The following is a 23,265-nucleotide window of genomic DNA, read 5'->3' on the forward strand; positions in this document are numbered from 1 at the left end:
CAGCTGAAGTAGAAAGACCTGTTGAGTCATCTCTAGGGGCTGTCCTCACCACTTGAGCTTTGTTTGGGGAGGCTCACATTTGTTGACCAGACCTTTGAGGTTTTAGCTTTTTCTCAACAGTGACAGGCTACATGTTTATTGCTCAAGATCGGCTGCATCATATTAAAACATAAATTTGGTTTTGGATACTTAATCCTTTCCTGGGTCAGACTCCTGGAGTCCTGGAGGATTCTGCTAGAATTGATCCTTCTTCCAAACAGACTAAGTGAGGACGTCATTGGAGATTAAGACTCCTTTCTCTCCTGAGAGAATGGATGGAGGAAAAGGCCCATCTGGTTTGGACAGAAGGTGACAGAGTCATTAGATTCCTTTCTCATTCACCAGTGTTGCTTAGCAAGATGAGGGCTCATCTTCCTGTTTATATACACTGGTCTGTGGGTTGGCCAGACAAGAGTGGGAGAAATTTTCAGCACGGAATACATCCCCATCTGCTGCTTTCCTCTGATGGGTATAACCAAGAGAGCCAGAAGGTGGTCTGCTTGGTTCAGTGCTTTTCTCAAAAACCTGCTTCTTGAAGCTGGTGATCCTATAGCATCCATGCCTGGAACTCATCTAGCAAGACAATGGCCCTTGATGGCAGTCACCCTCAGGTCACTATAGTACCCAATGATAGGAGAAATGGTAGGATTTCAATTCCATCTGCTTTAATTCAACAACTATTGGGACACTGCTAGATTAGACATTAGATAGCAGTGCTGGAATGTACCATAGAGGTCATGATATCCAATTTCCTCTCCATTGAATTATCCCAGACATATCCCCTCCCCCCAAATGATGGTCCAGTTTCAAATACCACTAATGACACCAATTTGCTACTAACCAAGATAAGTCATTCCAAGGTTGGGGAGAAAATCTTAACTCCGAATGAGCCAAGGTAGATCACTTTCCCCACTGGCCTTAGAGCATGTGAACTGTGCCTCTGGGGACACATGGTCCTTCAGGTACTAGCATCTAAAGACAGTTGTCTTATCCCACTACTCAGTATTAAACTCTCTAAATTTGAATTAGACAAAGCTGCATTATACTATAGTAACAAATATAGCCCCCCAAATCACAGTGTCTTAAAACAAGAAAAGTTTGTCTCCTGTTCACGCAAAGTCCAATGAGAAGCTGCCAATTCTGGCAAGTCTTTATCCAAGTGATGGATATAATTCAGGATCCTTTTGTCAAGAGGTTCCAACATCTTGGTGTCTTCTTCCATCCACACAGGGTGGGGAAGCAACAAAATCTCTCTGCGCATTTGTGGCCAAGTCTGGAAGTGGTTGATAGCTCTACTACTCACACTCCATTGGCCAGATTCCAGTCACATGGTCCAACCCAACTGCAAGGGAGGCTGGGAAATGTAGTTTTCCTATGTAGACAGGAAGAGGAAGCAGAAGCGGTGAGCATCCAGCCCAGTCTCAGACAGACAGCTCTTTAAGCCACCTCCCTCCACTCAACAGGTTTTAAACTCTCACCTTTCTGCACCTCACCTGAACAAAACTCACACCTTCAAATGTGATGCTTGGATCTGAAGTGAAATTAAGCCTGTCTGATGTGCACTGAGGAGAAAGGGACCATTTACCTCCCTGTGCTTCTGTTGACACATTAATTTTTCTGGCAAACAAATCATCATGACTGACATATGTTGAGTTTATGGGAACTGATGTTAAGCCACATCTTCTCCATCCTGCCTGGAGCGGGGGTCTTCTGAGACTTAGACTTCATTGAGGGATAGAGGAAACTACACGGACAGGTAGGAAGTAGAACAATGTAGAGGGCTGGACTGAGGGGGGCGCTGGCCATCAGCAGGGCCTGGGCAAAGAGGGGCAGGAAATGAATTCAGAGGAATGTCTTGCCCAGATGAGCAATGGGACAACATTGGACCAGAGGACAGCAGGGGGCTAAGGAACCCTGACCCCATTAGCTACCTTGCTTGCCTTTGAGTCTCACCTCCTGCAGGGTCTACAGGGCATGTGCTCCTCCATATGCCCAACGTCTCCAGCCTGCCCTTGAACACCCAAAGAGCACCCTAGATCCTGCTTGCCAGGAGACCCCTAAATTCCTGGAAATGCCCAGAGATGTTCACTTGCCCCACACATCCAATCTATGGATACCCTAACCCATCTCTTCCCCTGAGCTGCCCTACCATTCCCTGTGGGTCACTCTTGTCCTGCTGTAACTGGCTTCCCCAAGGTCGGAGCCATGCTCACCATGCTACCCCAGACGTAGACACAGGCTTTTTATCAAAATATGGCCAAGATGAGACATATTTGAGCAAAATTTTCAAAGGCTTGACCAGGAATCTCTACTGTGGGACAGAAACACATGAAAACTGGATCCTGGAGCTCAGAGCTCTAGTGGTCCCTGGGCTGGACCAAGCTAAGAGGTATACTCCTGGCTCTCTCTTGCACCTTAGCCCCTTTCTCCCTGCAGGGGGGCCTCTGGGTGCCTCACTCCAGAGTGAGGACCCCCCACTCTCAGTCTTCTCTGGGCTCCACCTGCGTCCCAGCCTCTTTCCCAAACAAGTTCATCATCTCCCCATAAACTTCTGGCCACAGTGCATATAATTTATTACACGGTCCTGCCTTAAACCGCTCCACATCAGAACAAAACTCTATTATTACTGTTGTAAAACCAAAGGCCCATTAGTGTCTTTCTCCAAAATATGAATCAGAAGAGTGATGGCAGCTTTACCAAAGAGGAGTTTTCCTCTCTCCTAGCCATCGAGACTTCAAAAATGCCAGGGGATGCTCTCAGAGACCCGCCTGACATGGAGCTCAGCCATCGCAAATCAGGACCAAAACTGTCCCTGGAGGACCCCTGGCCCATGAAGCCTGGGGCTGGGAGGGACTCGGCAAGCTGCGAGAAACTGCAGGTGGAGGGACCGTGAGCTCATTAAATGAGCACATCAGCCCTGAGCTCACGCCAGCAGAAGCACAGGCCTGTAGGTGGGAACACTCAGCCAAAATGACAAGGGGACAAGGTCCCCACCCCAGCTGCTTCTGGCCAGGGGCTCTTGGCCATGCCCTGGTGTAGGGCGTGCTGGAAGTGAATCCCAGATTGCTTACTGTAAACTCAGGCTTTAACTTCTACAGCTGGGTAGACAATTTGGGGTAGCATGTGTTCCACGCTTTACAACTAAGGCCCCTTAAAGAACTGGAGTAGATGCGTTTAAGGAAATCAAATGAAGCAGCCCCAATAAGCATGTGGGGCCTATAGCCGGGAAGCCAGACTCCGTCATCTGGATGAGTCAGCCATCACTCAGTCGTGAACCAGCACAAGGTACTGTCCCCGTTTGATATGGGTCAGTGACTCTACTTCTAATTTTCTTGGGAAATATGCAGTGGAAGATGGTGAAGGAGATGTGGGCGGGCTGACTGCAGTTGTCCGGAAGGATCCCATGAGGCACCTGAGCCCAACACCATCCCGACCCAGCCCCCAGCTCCAGGAGTGTGCCTGCCCTCCTCTGTGGGAAGGCCAAAGCCGCTGGCTCCTGGCTGGGGCTGAGCATACGGGGAGGGAGTGGGAGAAGTGTCCGGCTCTGCGGGGAGGGTGGGTGGGAGGTGCCAGGACCTGTGGGGGTAGAGAGAGTGGGGGGGCAGATAGGAGGTGATGGTGAGAAGCGTCAGGTTTGAAGGCCCACATAAACAAAACGTTGTTTGAATAAGAAAGCATTTCAAAGGTATAAATATTTAGGTACTGGTGGTAGAGTCCCAGAGCTTCGTAAATAGGCACTCCGTATTTGTACATTTTAGTATTTCCTAATGAGCCTGTGGGATTATTCACAGCCCTGGTCATGCCTACTCTTGTGTCTGCCTGGCAAGGAATATTTTTGCTGGTGTCCCTATATGGGACTGATCAGAAGACTCTCAGAGCAGACCACGTGGGTGCCCAGGGGAGGAGGGTTGAAATCAATGCTTCCACGCACTCAGGAAGAAAAGAACGGTTCTCCTTGGGTCCGTATCATCCGCATGACCCTGTCCCAGCAGTGGTCATGTAGGATCCTGGGCAGGGCTCACCCAGAGCGAGGGTTCATGTGCAAGGCTGTCGTGGACAGAAGCTGAGACCCTTGGGGAACACTTTCTCGTATCCAGGCATGACCATCTGATACGTGGGCCACAGGCACAGTCACATACACATTGTGGTGACATCCACCAGCTTCTGGATCATCTGGGCGTGGGTGCCATGGAAGGGCAGCCCGTCCACCTCCATGCCCACGACCCCCGACACTCCACTCCGGACCTTGTGCCGCACCAGGATGCCCAACATCTTCTCTTCCTGGAAAAAAAAGAGGACAGAGACAGAAGTGGTGGAGGGAGGGGGGAGGAAAAAGAAAGAGATGCATACATTTATAAGCGGAGGAAGAGCTTTTGACTTGGTGTGGTCTCTTTTTTAAGAATAAAATTTCACTTAACCATATGGATGCCACTGAAAGACTCATGATGAAGACTAGGTGTCCTACATCATGCCCCAACTGCCCCAAGCCCCTCCTCAGAAGCAGCCACTTCGAGGAATCTGGGGTGTTCTTCTGGGAGTTATAGTCATGTAACTAAATTGTGGTTATTATGGAAAATTGCATTTAGCATTTGTTAAAAACACGGAAGATTCACTTCTGTGGGTACAGCGTAGGCTACTTCCTGCAAACCAGCCTCTGCTCAGCTCTGATCATCTGTTGGTGTGGGCCATGTCCCATCTCCCTCAGCATTCCCCAGAGCAGATAGGGGAGCAGCTGGAGGGAACAGAGCTCTGCAGGAAATGCAGCCTGATCCTGGGCCCAGCAGCAGGGTTTGGGATCAGACAGGTCTGACTTGGGTCTTCCCTGGCCTCTCCATGCCTCAGTGTCCTCATCTGTATAATGGGGATGTTAATAATAACAATAGTAATAATGTCTTCTGAGTGGGTTGTTGTAAGGATTAAATGAGCTAATGAAAGTAAAGCACCTAGTGTGGTCCTTGACACACAGTAGGTGCTCATGAAATCAGGTAAATTATTATTGGCAGGGTTGTGTCCCCTGGCCTTTAACCCAGAGCTTTTTTCCTTTGCCGTACTTGCTGATTTTTTTTTTTTAAGTGATTTGATTATCCTCCTCCCTTCCTCCGAAAGTAAGGTCCCAAAGAACTACTTGCCTACTTGCCCTCCATGCATCTCCCTCTGGTTGGAAAGTTCTGGTCACCCTGAGAAAGGTGGGTCTTAAGTGAAGACACAAGGAGGATGGTACCTGAGGGGCAAAAGTCCAGCCCATCCTCTCCCTCCTCCTCCACCAGCAGTGGAGGGGGATGGGTGGAGAAGACCAATGACTCTCCAACAGAAAGGTTAGGACGGTTCTAAGAAGGGCTCTCGGGGCGCCTGGGTGGCTCAGTGGGTTAAAGCCTCTGCCTTCGGCTCGGGTCATGATCCTCAAGCCCCGCATCGGGCTCTCTGCTCCGCAGGGAGCCTGCTTCCTCCTCTCTCTCTGCCTGCCTCTCTGCCTAGTTGTGGTTTCTCTCTGTCAAATAAATAAAATTTAAAAAAAAAATGCTCATCTAAGAAGGGCTCTCACCTTCCTTCCCAGGCACTTGCTCAGTGATCCCACCCCTGTCAAAGTCAAAGTTTTCTCACCTGCTACCTGCCACACCCTGAACCTGGGGTACAGAGGTGAATGCGACACGGTCCCTGCTCTGGTGGGCTCACTGTCCAGATGACTGATCAGGCAGGAATGGTCCGTGGAGATCACGGCACAGGGCAAGGGCATCCAACCCCCATTATCAGAGTGGCTCAGGAAAGGTTTTCTGGAGGAGGGGCATCTCGGACCACAGGTGATAAAAGAGCAGGAATGAGCCAAGCCAGGGGTGCTTGAGGAGCTCTCACTGCAAACTTGTCTAAATAATGGAGAATGAGCTGGCAAAGGTCGCCTGGGAATGGCTCTCCTCTCAGCTGGCCTGAGAGCCTGCATTTCCATTCTGCCCTGGGAGGGACACCCAAGGGCATTTCCTGGCATCTCTTTGTCCTCCAGCCCCTTCCCAAAGGCTGCCTGGCCCAGAATGCCATTTCCTGCCCTTTGTTTGGGTTTTATTCTTCCATTTCTCTCCCAGTTGGGTCATATCCTCTCTTTATGGGGGAGTGCTTCTAGGATCCGGGAGTTGGGGGGTGCGTTTCCTCCCACACACTGCCTGCTGGCACCATTCCCATCCATCTGGGCCCCAGGGAGGGTCCTTGGGGGTGTCAGGCTGCATGGGAGCCATCAGCAGCTTAGGAAGGGGCTGGCACTCAGCCTCTAGGAAGAGCCACAAGGAACAGCTGGGCCAGCAGGGACAGCCGGCACATTTCCAGGAATCACTGAATCACCTCACCACCTTCCAAGAGACTCCACCAAGTGGAGGAGGTGGCAGAAGGAGAGGAGAACCGAGCTGGAGGCAGAGGACCTCCTGTGACATCCCAGGCCAGGCAGTGACAGCGTGGCATGAGGGGAGAGACAGAGGCCTGAAGTGAGACCGGGAGGACAGGGCTTGGGGCCCAGTGCACTGTGAGCAGGGAAAGAGGCCCAGATAAGTTCTGGGCTTGGAGGCTGAGCGTGGGGGTGGTCTCTGGGATTCACAAGGGGAGACTGGCAGGCTGATATTCACGGTGGGGGGATGATGTTGCTCTTCAAAGTGGGCTGGGAGATAGGGGCCCTCTGGGAAGTTAGAACTGTTCTGTGCCATGACCTTGGCAATGGCTGCGTGGATGTGTACATACGGAAAAATCCACCTACTGTCCACTTACGGTTGAAGCACCTCTCTATTCCATGTAACTCAGTGTTTCAAAGCTGGCAAGAGAAATGGAGTGGGATGGGAGTGCTGGGAGAGAATAGGAGCCCAGGATGAAGCCACGTTCCTGCCTTGTCCATTATCTGCGTTATCCATCCATCCATCTATCCATCCATCCATCTGTCCATCCATCCGTAGTCCCTCCTGTAAGTTGTCATCAGTCAGCTTGTAGCTCCTGATGAGGTCTGAGGAATGCCCTCAGATAAACCTCCCGGGCACAGGGAAAGGCCAGAGCGGGCAGGGTGTGCCCTAGATGAGTGGCGGCCGCCTTCCCTGGGCCCCTCCGCATGGTGCCCACACCCGTCACAGTCACGATCAGATCAGACCCCTGAGACAGGAGGCCCCGCTTACAAGCAACTCACACTGCCGAGATGAAGGACATTCCTCGCACCTTAGCCAATCCGGCTGCACCACCTGCTCGTGCCACAGCTCTGCCCAGCACTCCTGGGTGACTCAGGGATGTGCAGGGAGCGACCTACTGAGCTCCACTGTGACGATTCCAGTTCTTTCTCCCGCACGCGGCATTGCGTCATGCCCCTGCACCTTTGCTTTATGGGTCTTGCTGCCTGGAAGGCCCCTCCCACCCTCTCCTACCTGGTTACTTAGAGCCTGGTCACCCTCCAAGACCCAGCTCAGTGCCACCTCCTCCAGGCAGCCTTTCCTGAGCTCTCGGAATGAGCTAAGGGCCTGTTCTCTGTCCCCACAGCCCTGCACACTTCCATCCGTCTATCCTCCACCCACCCACAGCGGATCCCGAGGTCCCTACCCAGGGGCTGGGTCTGACCCTCCATTTTCTCCCAGAGCAAAGCTGGCCTGGCCCAGAGGAGGGGCTCAACACACATGTGTTTGTACTTTTGTTTTGAAAAAAATGCTCCCTTTTATTTTCCTCCTAAGGGTGATACATTATTAATGTATTTATGAAGGACGGTGTGGAAACCCAAAGGGAAAATTTTCCATCCCTGGAGGGTAAGCGTTTGGGTTGTATGAATTTTCCTGGCTGGGTTCATTCTTTTGTGTCTGTGAATCAGGAATCAGGCGGTGAGGCAGGCCCCTGAGGCTTTTTTTCCAGTTCAGATCCAGGAAATGCAAAGAAAGTACGCAAGGCCCCCTGGGCACCACTGGGACAGGCCATTTCCCTTGAAAATACCTTTCAGCAGCTCTAGTCCCCGCCCCCCCACCCCACGTGGCACCCTGGCATTACCAGGAACCGGGAAACTTCTGAGCCCTGGAATGAGCCCAGAGAATGGAGTCAGAGAGACCCAGACTCAGGTCCCAGCTCCCCTCTCAGCTGGGTGTGTGGGGCAAACCACCTCCCCTGTGGGAATCCCAGCTCCCTCATCTGTAAAGTGGGCACAACGTCAATCCAGAGAGGTGTTGGGGAGAAATGGGCTGGCAGGAGGCAGAAAGAGAAACAGAGGGAGACACCAGGCTCTGGAAACTCCTGCCTCTCAGCAGTGAGAGGCTCTGGGCCTCAGCCACTGGCTGCCTGGGCACTCATCACAACCGCTTCCCCGACCTGAGCTGTTATGTCCAGGCTCAACGCTCGGGAACCTTCCTGCCCTTAGACTGCATTCCTGTTGACCAACCGTCGAATCCAGGGTCTCCGAGTGCGGTCACCCAGAACGTGTCAGATAGGCTGCTTGTCCAGCCTACTTCAGGCCGACTGAGCCAGGAAGACTGGGGTGGGTTTTGCACTTTGGGGTTTAAGATGACCCTGAGGTCATTCAGATGCCTTTGAGGTTGGGGAACTGCTGTCCTAACAGGGCACTGAGTCTGTCTGTCCGTCCATCCATCCATCCATGTGTTTTTCATTTGTTCATTTATTCCTTCATTCTACTAGAATTTACCAAGAACCCTGTTTCCCTCCACTGGTTGCTAGAAAAGCAGACACAAGAAATTCAGTTCCTGGTCTTGCATTTAACAGTCTAGACCTCTGGGGGACCACACTGGGAACGTGAGGCGGGAAGGTGCAGGAGACTGCTTTTGGACCGGTTAGGAGTGGCCCAGCCTGACCTAGCGCGGGAACCCCTCCCTCAACCCTGACTGGGCCCGTGTCAGGGCCTTCCTCCTCACAAGGCTGGGCAGCTCTGCAGAAGGCAAGCTCTTCCTTTCCGTGAACCATAGTCCACTCTTGTGACCTCTGCCCCTCAGCCAGCTTTTGTCTCTCTCAAGTGGCCGAGGGCATGGTCTGTCTTCCTCCCCCAGGACACCATTCAGGTGTGAGGCCTCAGGCCCCCCAGTCTTGCCCCTTCCAGGCCACACACACCCCCGCTTCCTCCACTGATGCAGGCTCTGCAGCCCTGTCAGCCTGCTGCCTGCTGTCAGGTGAAGGGGATGCTCAGACAGAAACTAGAGCTCACAGGGAAAGTCACCTCAGGCCTGGGATTTCAACATAAAGTCGGGGCTTTGGCACCAATTTCCCAAGATCCAAATTATTCTGGAAAATTCAGAGCAGAAGGTGCTCCAGGCTCTGGGAGGAGCAGGGCATGAAGAGGTGGGTTTGAGCCTGGAATCAGTGTCAGCAGGTGGGGCCGCAGGAACTGAGGCCCAAGAAGGGAATGGCAGAGTCATTGAGTCCTTCTGTTTTTTAAAAATAATCAGTCTAAAATAATCCACATGTCAAAGAGCCACATTGTGTGGTGGCAAATTCTGCTTCCCTACAGAGGCAGGCTCTGCTTCTGGCTGCTGACAGGCAGCAGTGGTGTTGGCCGCTGGTTTATAACACAGAACCCTCGGCTTATAACCTGGAACCCTCGGCTTATAACCTGGAACCCTCGGCTTATAACCTGGAACCCTCGACTTATAACCTGGAACCCTCGGATTATAGCCTGGAACCCTCGACTTATAACCTGGAACCCTCGGTTTATAGCCTGGAACCCTCGACTTATAACCTGGAATCCTTGGTTTATAGCCTGGAACCCTCAGCTTATAGCCGGGAACAGGCCTGCCCGTCACGCCAGGGTGTGGCCACCTGGTGTGTCACCTTGGCAACAGATGGAAGGGCCTGAGTCCAATTCTGCTCCCCAGGTGCTCCGGAGGGCCCAACTGCCTTCATGAGGTAATGTCGGTGGACCTCACATGAGTTCAGGATGTACAGAGCACAGGCCAAGGCATAGCCTCCCCAGTTAGAAACACCTAGAACAAAAAAAGATTCTATCACGGAAGTGGAAAGGTAATGGGGTCCGTCACCCTGCCACTCAGCAGCTAGAACTCACCTCAGAGAATGGCCCTGAGGTCAGTGGCACGCGTGGCACCATAGAACTTGTGAGAAGCAGATCCTTGGGCCCCAGTGCAGACCTATGTCCGGGGAACTCCGCAGGGGAGACAGGGAGCACACCGAGTTTTATTCAGCTCTCCAGGGGATGCTGATTCAAGTTAAAGGTCGAGAGGCACTGCTCCAAACCACCTGGGTTACCTACAATTACCCACCGACCAGCCGAGAACCTTCAGGCTCTCCACCTAGGAAGCTGCTGCACATCTTCTGACATTAAGAAACTCTCCTGCTGGGGCGCCTGGGTGGCTCAGTGGTTAAGCCTCTGCCTTCGGCTCAGGTCATGGTCTCAGGGTCCTGGGATCGAGCCCCACATCGGGCTCTCTGCTCAGTAGGGAGCCTACTCCCCCCACCCACTGCCTGCCTCTCTGTCTACTTGTGATCTCTGCCACATAAATAAATAAAATTAAAAAAAAAAAAGAAAGAAACTCTCCTGCATGGCGGACCGGTGTCCATCATGCTGCGCAGAAGCTGGCCCCCAGAGGGGCTGGTGACTGTACTCGAAGAGGGTTCCTAGTTAGCTTCTGCCTGCCTTCCTTTTCCGTGAGTCAGCCCCAAGGCACCTATTCCTCAGCACGGGGACGACACCTGCTCTTCTCTGACACCTGCCGGAGTCCTCCCTTCAACTGAAGAAGGATTGAGGAAGGACCTGCTAGACTCTGGGCGTCAGAACGAAGAAAGAAAGAGGAGCTCTGGACCCGGGGAGAGAGGGCCTGTGCATGCAGCCGACACCAGGCGAGGGAGGTGCTCACGGAGGGTGATGGGAGCACTCAGGAGGGACCACTCATCCCACCTGGTCTGGGAAAAGTTTACACAAGAGGGGTCATTTCATATGGGACTTGTAGGCTGGGCAGGATTTATCAGAGGAAGGGTGGAGAGTGGGGGCCCTGGAGGTAGGAAAAAGTCCCAATATGCAGTGAGTACAGAGGCGTGTGGCACATAAATAGAAGACATATACCAGAACGAGGCGGGGAAGGGGCTGGTTGGGGGAGGGGCAGCAGGAGAGGGAAACAATCTCAAGCAGGCTTCACGCTCAGTGTGGAGCCCAACATGGGGCTTGATCTCAAGACCTGAGCCGAAATCAAGAGTCTGACGTTTAACCCACTGAGCCACCCAGGCGCCCATCAATTATTTCTAGCTAGTTAGATGGTGTTGTTGATTTCAACCATGCCCTTACTCATTTTCTGCCTGCTGGATCTGTCCCTTTCTGACAGAAGGCTAATAAGTCTCCGTAGATTTTAGAGTAGAATCAGCCATTTCTCTTTGTGTTTCTATCAGCTTTTGCCTCACATATTTGACGCTCTGTGTTAGGAGCATACACATGAAGAATTTTATGTCTTGGGGCACCTGGGTGGCTCAGCTGGTTGGGTGTCCCACTCTTGGTTTCTGCTCGGGTGGTGGTCTCGGGGTCATGGGATTGAACCCTGAGGAGTCTGCTTGGGATTCTCTCCTCCCCCTTCTGCCCCTCCCCTGGCTCACACTCACACACACATACTCTCTCATTCATATTTCATTCATAATAAATGAATGAAAAAAAAAAACTTTAAAAGAAATTGTTATGTCTTTGGGGCACCTGGATGGCTCTGTCAGAAAAGCATGTGACTCTTGACTTTGGGGTTGTGAGTTCAAAGCCCAACACTGGGTGTAAAGATTACTTAAATAAAACTTGAAAAAAGAATTGTTCCGTCTTCAAAACCAAAACCCAAACAAACAAACAAACAAAAAAATTGTTACATCTTCTTGGAGTATGACCCCTTTCCATCATGGACTGCCCCGCTGATCACTTTTCCTGCTCTGAAGTCTGCTCTGTCTGAGATTAATATAGTGACTAATGCTTTGTTTTGGTTATAGTTTGCCTGGTAGATTTTCCTCCCTCCATCCACTTTTAATCTATGTGTGTTTTTATGGTTAAAGTGGGTTTCTTACAACTATAGTTGAGTCTTATTTTCTGATCTGCTCTGACAATCTCTGCCTTTTAACTGGGGTAGTTAGACCACTGACATGTAAGATGATCAGTGATACAGCTGAATTAATATCTTCCACACTGGTTACAATTTTCTGTTTGTTGCTCTAGCTCTTTTTTTTCACCCCTATTTTTGTCTTCCACCCCTTTTCTGTCTGTTGTGGTTTAAATGAGCATGTTATAGGATTCTATTTTCTCTCCTTTCTTAGCATATTCTTAATACCTCTTTTTTTTTAAATTATTTTTAGTGGTTGCCCTAGAGTTTGCAATAACCTTTACAACAAATCCAAGCTCACTTTCAAACAAGCATTTCACAGTTAGGGCAAACGCTCCTCATTCTTCCCTCCCACTGCTTGAATGATTGCTGTCAACCACTTCACTTACATCCAGGAACGTAATTGAATGAGTCATTCCTATTATTACTTTGAACAAGGTGTTATCTGTTAGAGCAATTTCAGAACAAGAAAAATTAAAGTTATTTTGCCTTCACTTATGTATTCTCCAATGCTCTTCTAGGTGTAGATCTGAGTTTCTGACCTACGCGGTTTTCCTTCTCCCTGAAAATTTCTTTTAACATTTCTTGCAAGGCAGGTCTACTAGAAACAATGCTCTGTTTGAGAAATTCTTTCTTTCTCTTTCACTTTTGAAGGATAACTTCACAGGGCACGGAATTCTAGGTTAGTGGGTTTTTTTTTCTGTCAACACTTGAAATTTGTCATGCTACTCTATGGCCTGTGTGGTTTCTGAGGAGAAGTTGGATGTAATTTCTACCTGAGCTCCTCATTTATCCTGCTGGTGATCTCTGAGCTTCCTGGATCTATGGTTTGGTGTCTGACATTAATCCAAGGAGGGAAATCTCAGTCATTATTGTTTTATTTATTTGTTTTTTAAAAGATTTTATTTATTTATTTGACAGGGAGAGAAATCACAAGTAGACAGAGAGGCAGGCACCAAGGAAGGGGAAGCAGGCTCCCTGCTGAGCAGAGAACTTGATGCGGGACTCGATCCCCGGACCCTGAGATCATGACCTGAGCTGAAGACAGAGGCTCATCCCACTGAGCCACCCAGGTGCCCCTCATTATTGTTTTAAATATTGCTTCTCTTCCTTTCTGTCTTTCTTCTCCTTCTGATATTCCCATTACATGGATGTTTGTAATTGTTCCACAATTCTTGGATATCCTATTCTGTTTCATCCAGTCTTTTCTCTTAGCTTTCTAGTTTTAGAAGTTCCTGTTGTTGTATGTTCAAGGTCAGAGGTGATTTTTCTCAGCTGTGTCCAGCCTGCCAGTGGGCCCATTGAGAGCATTCATCATTTCTGTTGCAGTGTTTTTGATTTCTGGCATTTCTTTTTCATTTTTTTCTCAGAATTTCCATGTCTCTGCTTATAGGACCAACTGCTGTTGCATGTTGACTACTTTGGGGTGTTTCCCTTCCCCCCAGGTAGGTTAGGATCTGATAAAACCCCAGCCCGCTAGGCTCTGATAAAACGGTTTCTCCTGAGGGCAGGGCTTGTTAAGGATGGAGTGCTCCGGGGGCGCCTGGGTGGCTCAGTGGGTTGAGCGCCTGCCTTTGGCTCAGGTCATGATCTCAGGGTCCTGCGATCAAGCCCTGCATGGGGCTCCCTGCTCAGTGGGGAGTTTGCTTCTCCCTCGTCCTTCTCCCCTATTGTGCACGCCTGCTCTCTCTCTCTCTCTCAAATAAATAAATAAAATCTTGAAAAAAAATAAAAGAATGGAGAGCTCTGATGTATTTCAAAATGGTTTCTTCCCTCTACCCCCAAAAGCACAAGGGGATTTTTCTCTGATATCCATGGTGTGGACCAGGTGGAACTAATGGGGGCAAAAGTCACAAAAGTGTGGGGACCCCTTGTGACCAGGGCCCCGTGGAGTTTTGAACTCTTAGACCTGTCCACACTGAACCTCCAGCCATCCATCAGTTGCAGGTTTTCCTACCCTGGTACTAATGCCCTCAGAGATTTCTATTCCTCTCCAGGCTCGGTTTTGAGGATGAACTGGGAGAGCCTTTCTTGGGTATCTGTCAAAAGTCCTGAAACTTGTGGTGCAGTCAAGGGAGGAGAGATGGAGCCCTTTAGGACCTGGACATGGGCAAGGTCGGTCCTGATGGGAAAGGGAGGGACAGGGCAGCCTGGGGCAGAGGTAAGTCTGAAGAGAGGTGGGAAGAACTTTGCCCCCTCCGAACACTTACCAGATTGTTCACTTCCCTTCCACCACACAGGAGGCACAGAGGAAAGCATGGATGACTCCTCTTCAGAGAGGTCTTCCCTGACCACCGATCTAAAGTGGCCTTCCTGCCCTTTCATCTCCCTGTAGCTCCTCGTACTGCCTAGCATGAGCTGGTGGATTTCTTAGGGCTCCTTGTCCATCTACCCCCACTAGAGCAAGCGCCCTGTGGAGCCCGACCCTTGCCACACTAACTCCAGGACCAGTGTTTGTTGGATGACTGAATGAGAGGCCTAAGGCTGAGAACCAGGTCCCCATCTTGACCTGGTGCACTGGAGACTCCACTCACAGAGGAGGGGAGCTTCTGGCTGGATGGGCTCCAGGCCTCCAGGTTCCTCCTCCTGGGGAGCCGGGCCTGACTGACCCACCATCTGAGCACTCACCAGTGATGATGGCAAAGTCAGCCTCCACGTCACAGGCGATCACATCCCCATTTCGTATGTGTCTCTTCACAGCCTCCTTGACTTTGCCCATCCCAAGCTCATTGCCCCCATCACCGACCCCTAAAGGGAAGAAGAACCAAGTCAATCCATGTACAGGATCCGACAGAATTGGGGGGAGACTGTTTGGGGGAAGGGGAGCCCCTTCACCTGTGTTGTGTTGCCTCAGGAAGGGGAAAAGGATGGGCTCGGGGTCTATTTTTAGACAGTCAGAAGATGTACTTCTCCTTCACGTCTTCTAGAGGCTTCTTTAGTTAAAAGTGAGTTGAAGTTTGGAACTCACCAGCGTGCAGCCATGTCCCCTACTGAGTCACGCTCTCAAGTCACAGATAGGGACCCCTATGCTGGTGCTACCAGGCCCATGGGAGAAGCAGGTGTGGCTTTCCTCAACTTTTGAGTGGCTCCTGCCCAGGGAGGGGCTACAAGGTCGTGAGCCCCACCTGCGTGGCGGGGAACAGGTAGAGATGGTTAAGGTCAATTCTGCCATTTACTTTAAAGGTTTCTGGTGAAAGAGAATGAAATACAGGTGTGTCAGTTCATCTTCGTCTACGCTAGAGGGGTGCCCGACGCCCTGGGAAGTAGCCGAATCAGGACTGCCTACCACAGGGGGAGTTGGTTGGCAGGTGAAAGAGACCAGCTGTAAAGGCTGATCAGGCATCTGAGGGTTTGTTAATTCGCATAATAAATGCAAGAACAAACATGCTAGAATAAATCAGTGTTCGAAATTATTTAACTCTTTGGTGAATGGTGTTAGAGACAGGGGGATTGGCCCAAAATAAATACCAAACACCTTTCACAAGGTGAAAATAATCTAACCAACCCCGCAGCCTGCCGCCGTCTCGGGTGGTGCTAGAGGACCACCATTGGTCCTGGGTTCCGCTGTTTCTGGAGGATTCTGTAGGTCAAGGTCAGCAGGGAGACAGTTGTCGCTGCTTCAAGGTAACAGCTCCCCCAGGCGCTGGCCTGAGGCATGGTTGCATGGCTGTTTCTGTGTGGGTTTCTACGGAGGCCTAGAACGCATGCAAGAAATCCACCTGAGGCCACATGCATCGTGAGGTGGTGGACGGGGACGAGAGCTCCCCACCTCGAGCACCGGAGACCTGGACGCAGCCGAGAGAATCAGATGATCTCAATGGCCTGGTGCCTCAGGTCCACACCCTGAGGACTTCTCTTCGTCAGACTAAGATGGACTGACACACATCCTTTTCTAGGCCCATGGCAGCGACGGAATGAAGGGAAACCATGACAAAGCTAGCATTGGTGTTTGTCTACATCTGTCTCTGGTCTTTCATACTTTATGAATTTTGTCTTGTCTGCTTCCCATTCAGTCCTGCCCGGGCCTTGTCTTCTTCACTTGAGGGCACTCCCGGGGTCTCTGAGAGACGCAGGAGCTTGGTGCTAAGTGGCAGGTCAGTGTTATGTCCATGACAAGCCAGCGGCCTGTGGAAACTGAGGAACGGGGTGTCGATGGAACAGAGGAGAGAACAGACAGGGATGGTCCTACAGGGCAGGAGACCATGGGGACCACAGGAGAAGCCTGGGCTCTTGAGGATAAGAGAAGGCTCCAGAGGTCCACAGGGGAAGTAGTTTGAAGGCACAAACAGCCAGTTCTACTTGCTTCCTCTGCAGTCTTGGGGGCAGCCTTGGGGGGATCAGCAAAGATTGGGGGTCCATTTGGCAGGGGAAGAACAGCACCTTCAGATCCTGATTGCCCCTTTGACTTGGAGACCCCTTCCTTCTCTACTCTGGGCACTCCTTCCTCCAGCCCTCAAGTCCTCGGCCTGTCCAGCCCAGAGAGGCAGGAAGCTGAAGCCAAGTGTGCCGTGGGTACCACACCCAAGGCTTCTTCTGGGAAAGACCAGGCGCTTTGCAGAAATTTTCTACTCAACCAGGAAGACTTTCATTGTCTCATCAAAACCTCAAAAGCCAAAGGTGACTAATGAGTCCGGGAACCACTCTGAAGTGTCTGAACAAAGAGAACAATTAAACACAGAACGAGAAATTTGCCTTCATTACCCGAGGGTCTATACCTACCCCCAGGGGAGGAACGCTGTTCTGGGAGTTGTGTCAAGCCTTTCAGAAATTCATTAAGGCAACAGGATTCCATGAAAAACATGTCGGAAGGGATTCTGGGAGTCTGGACTCCTAAATTCTACCCGCAACCCTAATGGGCTAGGTGACCTCAAGGAACCTCCCTCGGCCTCATTTTTGGACACTCTGCCTGCCTTATCTACCTGCCAGGGTATTAAAGAAGCTTTGACAACATATGGATGTGAAACCTCTTTGAAGACCATACAGTTCCGTACAAACACAAATGGTCACATTGCTATATCATTAGCAGTCAAAACATTGCACTAATCACCTATTTAAGTCATATGAAAAATGAGTGCACTCAGAAGACGAAACAGTATACGTGGTACCTGTGTCCTGAATGACTGATAGTACACACCCTGTGTCGATTTTATTATTGTTATTATTTGATTATTAGTTTTAATATTTTAGAGCTGGGCCAGTAGGACACGCTCGATTAAGCGTCATTTCCCTTTCTTGCTTGTGGGAATGTTGGATTTCTAAGCGATGGTGTCTTTATCATCTAAACTGGCCATAATAAACAATGCTGGGGCAGAAAGCTACGGTCCCCATAGAACTCCTCCTTGTCGTTCTATAGTGTTCTATAGTCAGTGAAAAGGCAGTTAGTGCTGACACAGTCTTGCTGAATTCTCAGTGCTCCCCGCTTACCCGTTGATGAGATTCCAGGAATCTTCCGTGTTGCCAGGAAAAGGTCATCAATGGGGTCAACCAAGTGCTTGATGTTCATCTTCCTGGCGTTGTAGTAATTGCCATCGGCAGCCCTTCCTGCACGTTCTATTGCCACCAGATGGTCGAATCTGCCAGGAAGCAAGGTCATGGGGACCTTATGGGGAGGGTGGCTGCCTGGCTGGGTCATGTGTTTGTGTGAAGGACCCCTTGCATTTTTTTCTCCAATTCCTTCACTCCTACAGAATTTGGCTGAGCCTTTAGGTCTAATTGCCAGGGCTTGTACTGGGGCCTTGTCTATCAGATCATTTAGAAAAATATCATCAGAATCTTGGGGCACCCGGGTGACTTGGTTTGTTGAGCATCCGACTCTTGATTTTGACTGAGGTCTGATCTCAGGGTTGTGAGATCGAGCCCCGCGTTGGGCTCCACGCTCTGCTCAGTCTGTTTGAGATTCTCTCTCTCTACCGCCGCCCCTCCCCACCGCACACGTGCACGCGTGCACGCATGCTCTCTCTCAAATACACAAATAAAATCTTTTAAGAAATGAAAATATCATCAGAATCTTTAACAGTTCATTCGAGTCAGAGGCTGTGAAACTAGGAAGGCTGACGGTCAGGGTCACATGCTGGATGCTGCTGCTGTCCTGGCCCAATCTCCACCAGCTGGTGGGCGCCAGCACCCAGAGGTCTGAGCGTTACCTGCTCTTGGCACACCGCTGCCTTCTCCCAGGATCTTGTTCCGTTTATGTACACAGACAGACTTAAAGAGTTGAAATGGAAGACAAATGAATCTAATGCAAGACTGAGATTAGATCGGCGGCATAGACAGTGACGTAGGCTTGTGGGCTGCGAATCAGATGTAGGTTCCTGTCCAGACCCTCACGCTCCTGGCCTTGGCCAAGTGCTTAGCCTCTCCGACCCATGTTCACTATATCCGATGACCCAACCGTGGGGACGGTCTCATACAGTGGTGAAAGGAACCTCCCTCGGCCTCACTGTAGGACACTGCATTATCGACTTCGTAGGGTTTCAAAGAGGCTTCAACAATATAATGGAGAAAATGCACGAGAGGTACTTCGCAGACAGGCCCGTACCTACTCAGTGCACGGTAAATTGTGGTCTTGGTGACAGTTGCCATTATCAGGAGGAATCTTGTCTTGATAAACCAACTTGTGAAAATTGCACCTTTATAGCTCTCCAAATCCCCCACGATGGAGTTCTTTATTTTTTGTAAGGTTGATTTATTTATTTTAGAGAGAGAGAGCAAGCAGGGGTGAGGGAGGGGCAGAGGGCGAGGGAAGAGAGAAAATCTCAAGCAGGGAACCCCGCTGAGCATGGAGTCCGAAGCTGGGCTCGATCTCACAGCCCTGAGATTGTGACCTGAGCTGAAATGAAGAGTCAGGTGCTTAACTGACTGAACCACCCAGGCGCCCCATGACAGATTTCTTTAAAATCTTTGCTGTGGAAAACCATGTGGCTGTTCCTCAAAAAATGTGAAATAGAATCACCACAGGGTCCAGTGATTGCACGTCTGGGTGCGCACCCCAAAAAAGCACTGAAAGCAGGGTCTCAAAGAGATGCCGGGACCCCCTTGTTCACAGCAGCATTATTCACACTAGGCGACAGGGACAAACAGAGGGACAGAGAGGCAGACTGTGGCACGCACATACAAGGGAATATTATCCAGCCTTACAAAGGAAGGAAATTCTAACAGACGCCACAATGTGGACGAATCTTGAGGATAATTCGCGAACTGAAATAATCCCGTCACTGAAGGACGAATACCGGATGGTCTCACGGGTATGAAGGACAAACAGCAGTGGATTCACAGAGACAGAAGGTGGGGCTGGGATCCCGGGGGAATGGACAGTCACTGTTTAACGGGTACAGCATTCCCGTTTGGGAAGAGGAAAACAGTCTGGAGATGGACGGTGGGAATGGCTGCACACCGGTGCAAGTCGACCTTCATGTCACTGAACTGCGCGCTTAAAATGGTAACATTTATGTTATGTATATTTTACCTTAATAAAAAAAAAAATCTAAACTCTGAGTGCCTGGCTATGCCCCCCGTTGGGTAGAATGTGGTGACATCATAGATGCCTGGGATCAGGCCACTGAGAAGGTTTTAGAATGTAATCCTGAGACTACATGCCCGGGGCCAAAGAAAAGCAGCCACCGAGAAGCAGAGTCAATAGGAGGAAGAAGACTTGACCTTGAATTTCCCCTAGACCTATATCCATGGTGATGAAAGCCTGTTTGGAATAGGATCTCTGACTAAGATCAGTATGTTCTCTGTCTGTCAGGGAGAACACCACTTCTGGACCTTCCCCCCAGGAGAATGTCAGTTATATACCTTATGGGTGGATTGATTTTTTTTTTTTTTTCAGGCCAGCAGGATCCATTTAGCTACAGTGGGAAGTAATGCACTCCTGGGAAGCCGGCTGCCTGGGAAGAGTTAACACATCTTCTCCAAAGACAGCACACGCCCCTCTCCCCACGATAATCTGATCTGCCTGGCCCCCTTCCGCTCAGCGAACAGAGCAGCTCCTGCGTTAACAGGCATCAGGAATCCCACCCAAGAGAATTTTCTAGCTTCTCCCTGACCATCCGGAGCTCTGTTTACATGTCAACCATCTGGAGAATAGAAACATCTCTAATAGGAACCACACATGTTTTTGCAGTTTTAAATAGCATATGGGAGCCACAATTGAACTTTGTCTTGGTGACTCGTGGTCCTTGTTATGATCATCAATTCTGCTGTGAGCTGCAGAACAGCATATGCCTGCCAGGCCTATGGAAGCAGTGTTTTTAAGCTCTAACTGGACACTTATTAGTGGGTTGTGAAATAAATTTATTAGGCCAGGTTGACATTTCTAGAAAAGTAAAACAGAACACTGTAGAATAGACTAGAACAGACTGGGATAGAAAACGTCAGAATATATTACCCATAGCAAAGGTAAATACTGTTTTCTGAATCTTTGTTTTAGTTGTGCATATGTGTGTATACACGCGTGTGCATACCAGTTTACAGTGCAAAAGGCATTACCGTTGTCAAAAAAGTTTAAAAAACACTATTAAAAAGATAAGATCTGAAATACACCCTACATAATAAAGATGTATTTTTCAAAATATCTGATCACAATACACAGTAAAAAACACACCCACTTGCACAAAATGTCACAACAGCATACTTATCGTCACCACACAGGATGGACGATGGTATGTCTACTTCTCATTCTCCTTGCAAACGTGCCGGTGACCCCACCAAAATGACTCCCTGCTCTCTAAGGGGTCATGACCCAGTTTGACCCATGCTAGTTTTTGGTTCTTGTAATTTTCCTCTCTTCTCCGTCTATGGACATGCCAACTCTCAGGGAGCTGCTATGCCCAGAGATGCCTTGAGAAGCCCCCAGGACACCCTGAAACTCAGAAGTCTGCCCCATTAGACACCCCCGGGCTCATGGCTCTGTTCTTCCTGGAGTTATCGAAGTGACGACCATTGTTGGCTTACACTGGAATGGGACACACATACCTCGGTGACTTGGGGTCCCCATCTTTGCAGAGAAATGCTTGAGCGGCTCCCACTGATTCACCTTGGAAAGTTAGCAAGGGGACTGCTGTCTTTAGAACACCTTGAAAATAAAGGCGAAGGACGGACACGTCAGTCCTGGTGCTGCATTTGGGAATTCATGGTGGCTTTTCGAAAGCTTCTTTGGAAAGTATCACTGTCATTACGGAGCTGCACCTACCTGTCGAATACTTTGTTAGGAAACCCGAGACCTCAGCACAAGAATATTTGCTGACTTTTAGTCCTGAGTAAACCCTAGGGTTGGTGGATTGTGTGACCCTGAGTGGCATGGAATTGGGCTATTTCACCACTCTTGGGGGCGAGCAAATATGCTGCCTGTAGATAGTCCACGAGACCCCGTGAACGGAGGCCTATTCTGGCTCACTGCCATTGTGAGTGCCAGGGACACGCGGTGCCCATGGTGACGGGGAGCTGGCCCTCTGCTAAGCATGGGACATGCATGCTCTCACTTAATTGTCACAACAATTCTCTGTGAGAAAAACCATTATTAAGCCCATTTTACAGAAGAGGAAAATGGAGGCTCAGAGGTACTACATAAGTTGGGTGAAGCCAAGAATGGAGGTCAGGGTCCCGACCTCAGTTTCCACTCCAAATTCTCATCTGCTCTCCTCCCTGCATACCTTCAGGGAAGTTCCAGAACAACAGTGGAGAGTCCCAGAGGCTGGGTGTGGAATTGGCTACTGGTATTGGAGTGATTGCCAGAGTGAATTTGACTCTCAAAAACAGCACCTTCCCTAATTACACTAGCAATACATATTAACAGAGAATACGTGGGAAGCACACACAGACCCCAGATTAAAATAAGAGTGACTTGGTTTTTATGAAGGAATCCACGTCCTAGCAGTTGGGGTAGAAGGCTTGTGCATTCCCGGGCCCGGGATGAGGTCTCCATGAAGATGGTTAACAGTGGGTCTGTGATAGGGACGGACCCAGCACTTATGGGTCCCCTGGTTCTACAGGGCCCCCCCACCCCCGCCACCCTGCTCTGTGGCCCACAGCCCAAGCAAGCACACCGTCTACCTTAAAACCATGGGCTCGTGTTATAAATGCTGCTTCCCACCCCAGCTTCACAATAGGGCCGCCCCAAGCCCTTTGGGAGCTGCCACCGCCTCCCCAGTGGGTGGAGGAGACAGAATCATTGTCAGAGACCCTAAGGGACCCCCAATGTGACTCCTTCCAACCTCCCTCCCCAGACCCACCCGTTGTCTAAGGGGGAAAGTCAAGGAGAGAACAGTCAATCGGGGGATACTCACTGAGCACATTCTATAAGGGACAAGCCTAGGATTGGGGCTGGGCTGGAGGCGTGGTCACAAGATGAAAGATCCAGCCCCTCTCTGTGCTGGGAGGAGCAGCCTTGGTGACCTGGCAAGGGGACTGACCACCACCAAACAACATTCCCAGCTGTGTGACCTTGGACAAGCCACAGAGACTCCCTTAGCTGGGGTTTCCTCCTCTGCAAAATGGGGTTAGTCATGTGTCCCCCGAGCCAGGATTGCTGTGGATGCAATGGTGTGAGCTGGGGGTCTGGCATGTAGTAGGTGGTAAGTTAAAGCTGGTGCATTTTTCCTTCCTAACATTGGATCATGGATACAGGATACTGGTGAGAAGGGGCACCAGGGAGCCAAACAGGGCAGGGAACATAACATAACCCTCAGGGGGCACACAACGAAAGAGCCTCTGCAAAGAAACGTCAGCAAGATGAGAACTTGCACCTGAGCTGCGAAGAATCCATTTATCCATTTGGTCCATTGAGGCCCAAGACAGGGAAGAAATGACTAAGCTTTTTCTTCTTTAAACATGTTCAGCCTCTGGTTATAAGAGGAACTGAACTAATTTTCATTAAAAGGCCAAATCTCTTTCCCTTTCTTCGTCCACATGTCACAAAGGTTCTGCAAAATCGAATAGAGCAGATGCCACCTTTGAAACCACCCCATGGGTGAGCCCCAGTTCTGAGCTCCCAGGCAGCGGGAGCCTCTGAGCCAGGCCAGCCGGTGAGCTGCGAGGGCAGACCTGCTTCTGGGAAAGTGGACACAGAAAAAAATATCCAAGCCACTTGTCAGATGGGGGAGGCTGCTGAGCCTGCTGGCAGCGGCTGGCAGCAGCGCTGTGGCCCGTGCCTCCTCCTTGTTCGCCATACCATCCTTCAGTTTCCCTTGGTCCTCCGTGCAGTTCCTTC

General features: G+C 50.2%; 1 protein-coding gene across 7 annotated transcripts in view; it reads right to left on the reverse strand.

Annotated features, from left to right (window-relative positions):
• Positions 1-615: 615 nt before the first annotated feature.
• The window catches only part of DGLUCY (D-glutamate cyclase), a 76,767-nt gene continuing 54,117 nt past the window's right edge, over positions 616-23,265 (reverse strand). For 6 of the 7 annotated variants that reach the window (XM_046008129.1, XM_046008134.1, XM_046008133.1 and 3 more), the window contains 6 exons: positions 21,033-21,132; positions 17,481-17,629; positions 14,685-14,804; positions 9,811-9,962; positions 6,784-6,971; positions 4,189-4,320 (listed from right to left, as the gene is read on the reverse strand). In XM_046008129.1, coding sequence (XP_045864085.1) covers positions 6,813-6,971; positions 9,811-9,962; positions 14,685-14,804; positions 17,481-17,629; positions 21,033-21,132 — 680 coding nt within the window. In that variant the 3' untranslated portion in view covers positions 4,189-4,320; positions 6,784-6,812. Of the gene's footprint in view, positions 4,321-6,783; positions 6,972-9,810; positions 9,963-14,684; positions 14,805-17,480; positions 17,630-21,032; positions 21,133-23,265 lie in introns of all 7 variants that reach the window. The other variant, XM_046008136.1, reaches the window with a different exon arrangement.

The sequence above is a fragment of the Meles meles genome, chromosome 6 (genome assembly GCF_922984935.1).
Source record: "Meles meles chromosome 6, mMelMel3.1 paternal haplotype, whole genome shotgun sequence".
Classification (NCBI taxonomy): Eukaryota; Metazoa; Chordata; class Mammalia; order Carnivora; family Mustelidae; genus Meles; species Meles meles.